Consider the following 8,392-nt stretch of genomic DNA (forward strand, 5'->3'; position numbering starts at 1 on the left):
TCAGCAGGATCTTAGTTTCCTTATGTCTTTCTTGAGAATCTAGTCACCATGATTTAGGAAAGCCTTTTAGGTTTCTGTTCAACTTGTGCTGCAAAAAAACCCACTAAAACATCTTCTCTTAAAAAGACTCTCTGTGCTCAATACATAGTGTTTGGCGAAATGCCAGGGAATGTTCCAGGGTTTGTGTAGCTTGATATAATTCCTTGAACATTTAGGCAATTGAGAATAGGTCATATATTTACCTTTTAATTCTCTCTTACGTTCACACAAACTAGGAATTGTCTCACAGCCTTAACTGACAAGGCTCCAGTCATCTCCTTCTATGCCTTATCTAATTGTCTCCTCAAGGACTCTGAGTGTTTTGCAAACTCCATCACATGCTGTGTTAATCTTTGTCCTCTCCTATGTAAGAAGTAATAAAATATGTACAAAAGAAACACTGCCATATTGCTTACATAACCAGCACAGCTCACATTTGGAGTACAAACAAAACCTTTGGTGAGGAGAGATTGTCAAGGAATTTTTAACAATATGTATGAAAAATGTATTATTCTGAAGGATATTGTATATGTAAAGAGAGAGCTTGAAAAGATTGAGTGAATTATTTGCTGTGAATTATTTTCCCAGCTGAATGCTTACAACACACTGACTTCCCTGGTGTTGCTGTCAGTATTCCACTTTTGCTTAAGCAGCAGATAATTCTGGATAACTGGAAAAAAAGATGAGGGCATGCTTAAAGCACTTTAAAAAATTATCTGCTTTATAGAGTAAGTCTTAATATCTAAAAACACGGCTTTATTCTTATTTGGTTACTGTATTTTGAGAAGTTGAAAACTGACTAACATTTTAGAGACTAGACAAAAGAGACTCTAAAGTCTGGTGTTTCAGATTTATTTAGTGGCTCTTATTAATCTTTTGATAAAATAATGGTCTGGAAGGCACTTTTTTCACTGGTGATATGTATTCCAGTTCCTTGCTGTCTTCATAGAAACTAGAGCATTGTCTGTGTGGAAAAGATTTTTGGTCTAACTTTGTCTGTTTTAGAAGGAACTACCTTATGTCCATATACACATAATTTATTTATTTATTATTGCTTTGTCTTGCGTTGTATGCTATTATAATTATTTTTCCTGGCACATGACAAAATTATAATTTAGAATGAGTTATACCCCTGTAACGTTTCTACGTATGCACCCCCATTTCAGAATAATTATGAAATAGTCCTTCAGCTGCTATCCCACACTGCATTGCATCACATCTGCTTTGGCTTTCCTAGTTACCTTTTCTCTCTGCTGCTTAAGGTTTCTGTTGACTTGATATTCCACACTGTGCCCTGCATTTTGAGTAATGTCACGCTCCCAAGCACATCTCTTTGTGATTTCAGCTAATGCCAAGTTCAGACACTCCAAGTGCCATGTAGTCGTTATGTTTAATGCTTCTGCGTGGATTTGTCAGGAGGTCTTGGACTTCCTTGCAATTTTGGGAAAGGAGTGAGTTCAATCTCAACTTCCTGTGGTCACTAAAATGCAAAGATCTACAAGCAACGGGCAGACCAAATGCAGTAGCAGTAGTCACAGTACAATCAAGGAGCTGTAATGGATTTACAAAAACAGTACTACAAAATCAAGACCTTCCAGTACCTGTACAGCCTACAAGGAGCTGGACCAGGTTTTTGCTCTAAAAGCTATCGCATATATCCAAGTGTATATTGGAAAATAAGGCAACAGCCTATGGTGAGTCTTCAGAATCCACACAGTCAGTTATGAACTCCCACACAGGAAGACATACACATGGACAACTAAGATCCCTTGAGCACTCTTTGACCCTAGCTGGTGACTCAGTTGGAAATTATCCACAAGACCCATCTGGAGACATATAGTGACTATGCAGCAGATGGGACAACATTTGTAAGTATGAAGTGCTATACTACAGCAGTCTGTCTCATTAGTATCTGTTAGAAGACTTTCTGCCAGGTACTGTCAATATACTGTCAGCAGTTATGATTAGCAGATATTATCGCAACAGAGGCAGACATATCTGCCTCTATTCAGTGCCTTTAACCTTTCATTGGCTTGGCTATTTTTCCAGCTCCCATGCTGCGTCCATAAGGATACCAAAATTGGAAAATTTGGGGAGTAAAAGTGTATATTTTTTTATACAAAAAAAAAAGAAAGAAAAATTAATCCTGTGCCTATGGACCAAAATGTGAACTTCCTCAGGTCTTATTCTACTTGCTGGGCACATCTACACATGTGCATTTACTGTGTAGTGACCAAAATTACTGTGCAGTACGGGCATAAATCTACATGTGCATGCACGTACTGCGCAGTAAATATGGTGACATACTCTAGCTTGATTTATGCTGCTAATTTACGCCCAATTAGTTATTGCACAGTAACATTGTGCCTTACTGCGCAGTAACATTGTGTGTGTGGACTGATTTGGGACTAATTTTTGTTTGCTCAAAAAATTGTTGCACTGTACTTATATGTCTCATCTTAATGATATCTTGTAGTCTGTTGAGGACAAAGGAGACAAAGAACTCTTTCACTGTTCCCACCGTAGAATATTGGAAGTGCCTGTGGTGTCCCATTCAGACAAGATAGAGCTACAATGCCATTTACACACTTAAACCTAGTATCTGCACAAATCTGTTAACTTTGTACTTTCATAGTTCCTTCAGTTTTAATTGTGTTTCAGTTTGCACTATTTTGTTGCACATAAACTCTGCCATTTAAAAAAAAACGTGGATTTGATTAAGAACAGCTGTCTTTAATAAGTAGGGACCTACCAAAATCACAATTTTTGTGGAAGCTGTGATTTCAGGTGTGCTCTGTGCTTTAGGTGGTCTCCCTAAAAAAAAAAAAAAAACAACCCAAAACCCCCCCCCAAAACCCCTGCTGAAAATAAAATGCTGGCTCCCTCTAGGGAGCCAACAGTCCTCATGGCCACTGTGGCTGGGCCACGCAACCTGCTGAGAGTGGAAGGGGTGAGGAGGACTGCCAGTACAGCAAGATGGCTGCTATCCCTCGCCACTGATTGACTGCAAGATCTATCCATCATATGGCCCCACCCATCTTCACCAATCAGTCGTGAGGGATGGAGCCGCATAACAGACTGCCCTCGCAGCCAGTCAGCAGTGACAGGCAAAGCCACTGGAGCCCCTCGACCAGTCAGAGGGTTAAGGGGGCCTGGCATGCTCCGCCCACAAAAATAGCTGCCTACCCCATGATCTTCCTGTGAAATAGGCTGACAGCATCCTCAAGTTCAATAAATCCCTATTAAAATGTTGTCTTAAAGTCAGTCTATAAAGTGCATGCATTATGATGTATTTATTTAATCTATTCAGTTTCATTCATGAATTAATTTACTCAATTTCATTCAAATGTATTCATAAGGTACATGCATTGCAATGTTTTTAATTTATTCAAAATCATGAATAAGCATGGCAGGTTTCTATACAATGATGATGGCCAGATGCTCTTCTCCAGTCCGAAGAACTCTCAAGTTGGTAATACAGCTTTGCAGTTCTGGAGTGAGCTTTATACGGATTTAAGGAAAGAGGAGAGGGTTTCTGCATGCTGAAGTCCTGCAGTCGCTGATGCTCATGCCAGATTTGAAGCCTTAACAATCACTCTGTTGGCTAGGCTTGCAATCAGTGCTCCATTAAGTAAAACCTGTTTGGTATTATGTCTGTAGCGGGTTTGGGGTTTATCCCATTTCTCTCAGGTTTCTCCCAATCTTTAAATCATACACATCTTTATCTTCTGGGCCCACCGGACCCTCCGGAGTCCTCTTAATCACCAATTATTTCTTATTATTAAACCTTACCATAGTCCATAAAGGATTAACCCTTCCCTCCCCTTGTGGTCTCTTAGACCTGAAGAGAGACTTGGCTGATGCCTGATACCTTCAGCCTCTCTCCCGTGCTTCCTCTTCCTGCCCATTTTTAATGTCCTTTGGCCAGCCAATTATTCTAATCAGCTGATCTGGTCCTCCTTAGGCAGGCCTGTAACCATCCTCCACTGCCTACAGCTGTGCTGCAGACCCATCGGCTTGCAGTCTGTCACAATGTCATGCATAAAAGTAACCACATGGCTGCAGCTTTCTCAGCTTTCACTACCCATGAAGCATCCTGGTTTCAGTCATGGTGATTTTCCATGTCCTTCAAAACCACATGCCTTCATGATTGTCAATATATCTAGAATACCCTATTCATCAGAGTTGTAGTACTCAGTAATGGTAATTCAACAGTTCTTGAACGTGGTTTGAAATTGAAGCATTTTCAAAATGCTTTGCTTGTAAAACCCAGACCCATTACAGGTAGCAAAGGATTAGATGCAGTGGATTTTATCGTGTCATGATTGTGTATTTTATGTTGCCAAATTTTGTTCTCAACCTGCATTTTAGTATATACATGAATAGAGGAATTTATTTCGTACGCTGCGATGTGAGTGAAGAACAAGGGATTGCTAACTGTTGCGAGATGCAATGAGAAACCCCTTCACTTTCTCACTTACCTCTGACAGGGTATGACAGGGTTGTGTTAGGAATCTTAGCTGTGAATCCTCATAGTTTTCGGGATATTATGCTATTTTACTGTAGTTTTTAAACAGAAATAGAAGAGTAACTGGTATAATTGCTATATTTTAAAGATGGTATCATGTTTTATTTCAATTGAAAAATTAATTATCAATCAAATTCATGAGGGGTCAAGATGAAGACGAATGGCTGATTGGTAAGTATTTTTGCTAAATTAGAATTATATTTCTTGGTTTTTTTTATATGTTAGTATTTGTTTAACAAGCCTTTTCTTTTTTATTTTAGGTAAAGGAAAACAAACTAAAATGGTTGTTCCTGTTCCTAATCCACACATTTATGAAGAAATATATTAGAAAAAATTAAATGGAAAATGTGTAAATTATTTGTTTAAAAAACATAAAGGAATGCATTCTTCCATAGAAGTAAAGGCTTCGGTGATGATATGCAGCATGTTCATTTGTGGAAAAGATTACCTAGCAGTCTAGTTGCCATATAGAGATCAGCATCAAGTGTGTTACACATCTTTGGTGCAGTGTGCATAGGATCTCAAAGGGTTTTGTGCACAGAGAAAGTGTTGGAAGACAGGTATCCAATATATTAATTGTTAGCTATTGAGACTGTGAACATTACAGAAATTAATTTCATTCAAAAGTTATATTTCACTGATTGCTCAGCAGAAAACAAACTGTCGGGGGTGCTGAGGAAATGTATTCAGCTAGTTACATTCTTATGAGGGTCTGATTTCCATAGAAAATGTCCTAACCAGCATCTCAGACCAGCAAACACTGGGTACAGTAAGTCCATCCTAAATGTAGTGTGGATGCTCAGCAGTGCAGTAGTTTTTTTGTTGGAAATGTATGGCAAAATATGGAGTGGCCTTCAAATAAATCAATCCCATACAACTTTATGAAGAAGCATTTTAAATATAGTACGAGAGGTACAATGGTAGGCATAGAAAAGAATGAAGTATCCCCAGTCATCTTAACGTCTCACAGTTTGAAAATTCCCAAACAATCACATACCAGCTGACCTTACCCCTATTATTCACTTCAGAGGGTTTGGGCTGGATCCAGTAAAGGAATGTATGTACCTAAAGAAGGACTTACATACCTAAGTCTAAAATTCCAATCCAGGACCCCTTGCTTATCTGCACCTATACCTGAAGGTGGCTGAACTTGCTATAAGCCTTCCTGTGTGAAGGATGTAGCCTAGAGTTCTGCTTCTGTAGAAGTGCCTTCATTTGATCAACAAGGTACCTAAGCCCATACAGGATTTGGAAACTAGTTGTTCTGCTGATTTTTGTGAACAGCCTAACTCAGTAGGTGTACTCTAAGAATACCTAACAGATGCAAGATCAGGCATCTCACAAACTGCAGTTATGGCAACTTTCTTCTAAGCAGGGCTCTCACAGGAGAAGTTGATGTGCCCAGGCATCTGTCTGTCTTGTGAGACAATAGATTTGCACTGAGTGAGGTATCAGCTTGTTGAGCCTCTGTGAGTGTGGCTGTGGAGCTGAGTTCTTGAATGAAAGCCCCTTCCTCAGTTATCGCATGTGAACTTTATATGTAACAGTCCTGAATGTGGTGTGGGGTTCTTTCTAAGTCTTCTTTTTCCTTTGTGTATTGGGCTCTTCTTTCTTCGAGCCTCCATTCTACACTTATAAACTGTTTACAGGCACTTTGATCTTCTCCCAGTCATTTCGCTCAGTGTTCGTTGCTTTCATATTTCTCTTGTAAACATCTTTGAAATGGAGCTAAAGATTCCCACGTAGTATCTTCTTCAAAAGATTTCTCCATACAAGAGATCCATGGGTATATGGCCATCATTGAAGTCAATGCTGACTGAGAAGAGAATGAGTGCTCGGATTGTTGAAACATTCCAAGACCTCAGTGTGGGCAACTTTCTCCTGCCAAAAATTCCTAGAGTGCAGCAAAGGCAACGTAAGTGGAAGCCCACATTTTATATAAATACTCCAGGACTTAAGGTACTTGCCCAAGAAATGGGAGACCCACGTTTAATACTCTTGTTGGCCTGAGAAGGCTCAAACCTATGTCTACCTTCACTAACACCCCACTCACTGGAGTCTAGTCTAGATCAGGGGTGTTCAACCCTTAGTCTGTAAGCCAAATCCAGCCCATGAAGCCATTTCATCCAGCCCACAGGACTCTTTATGGGTCCAAAAATTTGGCGGGGGGGAGGGGGCAGTGGCAGCATTAATTGCTGCTCCCCTGCTGCCAAATTTCCAGACCTGGGGAAAGCCCTGTTGGCTGGATAGTGTGGCTCTGCATACCAGATTGTGCCAGCTTGCAGAGCTGGCCTACCGCACAGCTACATTGGGGCATGCTGGCTTGGGCCAGTTCGTGGCTGCTTCTGGGTGTGCAGGGCTGAGCTGGGCTGGTGCATGGCCACATCCTTCATGAAGGGCCTAGTTCCACGTGCCAGACCTGTGTGAGATCTGGCCCACAGACCAGGCTTGCACCACTTATCTGGTTCACGGTGACAAAAGGTTGGGCACCACTGGCCTAAATTAAGTCAGAGCAGTCTCCATCCTTCTTGAATATGTGCCAACGTGTAGCACTGAATGTCAGGTTTATAGGGCCAGAGAGATGGCAGGCAAGAGAAAACTAGTTTAAGTGGCAGTCCATTAGGAGGTGTGTGTCCTGAGGCTGCAGGACCAGGGCTGGTTCTATATTTTATTCAAAGACGGTTGAATGTAAAATGCAGAAGTAGCCCAGGAAGCTGGACATGCTCCTCCAGCCTTAGTGCTTAGTACGGTACATGTACTAACCACTAAGCTAAAGAATTAGCCTTCCTAGTTGGTCATATGAATCTTGCAATATTTACTGCATGGAAGCACACCTTTAATAATATGGGCAGATAGTGTCCCTCTGAAATAGTCCATGACTTTCAAGTGAGGTGCAAGAAGTCAGTTTAAAGCCACCTAGCTGAAAAGGACATTGAATCTGTTTTATTTTTTGGTTGAGAACCACTGGGCCTATGATTGAGGGGGGGATGGTTCAGTTTTCTCTGGCTATGTTTTAAAAGAAATTCGTGAGGCCTGCTCAGTTCTTTGAAAGAACAGTAACAATTCTGGATTCCACCTGGGAAAATAGGCACCTGGAAGTTAGACATTGTCATGTTTGATTTATAGATGCCTGAGCCCTGTGTATTTTCAGTCCAGCTATTTGTCTTTGGAGCCACCTGCATTTGAGAAACAGACCTGTAATTGCTAATCACTCTCCTAGCCACATGTTGAAATAGCATAATATAAAAGCTGTAACTAGGGACTGTCTCAGTTTGGTAGTGTTACTAGGCACTAGGGCTGCATGAAACTTCGGTCGCTGATTTAATTCGGTGGTGATTCGGACTGATTCGGTGACTGAATCTCCGAATCAAATCAGAAGACCCTTTAATCTCTCTGAATCAAATCGGAACCCTCCGAATCGATTCAGAAAGACTCAATGATTCGGACATAGACACAGCTTTAAATGTTTTTTCGACGTACCTCAAGGTACCAGGCAGCTCATGAATGCTGTGATGCTGGGGCTAATGGAGCATCCCACAGGAGCATGGAGGGTCCCCAGCATGCTTGGCAGCAGACCCAGAAATGGACCAGAAGCACTTCCAGTTCACTTCTGGGTTCGCCGGGAAGCACGCCCCGGCTCAGCGACTGGTGCCACATGGGTCTGCGGGGGCACCCAGGGTCCCCCTGCAGCCAATCACCGAGCCGGGGGGACGCAGGAGGGCCCCCCTGCGTGATCGACGATGGACCTGGAAGTGGACCAGAAGTACTTCCACTTCTAGGTTCACTGCCAAGCATGTGGGGGGGGGGGGGGGGCGCCCTCCTCCC

General features: G+C 41.7%; 1 protein-coding gene across 5 annotated transcripts in view; it reads left to right on the forward strand.

The window, feature by feature from the left end:
• Positions 1 to 8,392, forward strand: part of UPF3A (UPF3A, regulator of nonsense mediated mRNA decay) — a 53,540-nt gene that overhangs the window by 11,447 nt on the left and 33,701 nt on the right. Inside the window, exon 1 of one of the 5 annotated variants that reach the window (XM_025215176.1) lies at positions 1,870 to 1,907. The exons of the other annotated variants lie outside the window; for them this stretch is intronic. Coding sequence (XP_025070961.1) covers positions 1,885 to 1,907 — 23 coding nt within the window. The 5' untranslated portion in view covers positions 1,870 to 1,884. Of the gene's footprint in view, positions 1 to 1,869; positions 1,908 to 8,392 lie in introns of those variants that run through there. 5 annotated transcript variants of the gene reach the window in all.

This window comes from Alligator sinensis, unplaced genomic scaffold, assembly GCF_000455745.1.
Source record: "Alligator sinensis unplaced genomic scaffold, ASM45574v1 scaffold1463_1, whole genome shotgun sequence".
Taxonomy (NCBI): Eukaryota; Metazoa; Chordata; order Crocodylia; family Alligatoridae; genus Alligator; species Alligator sinensis.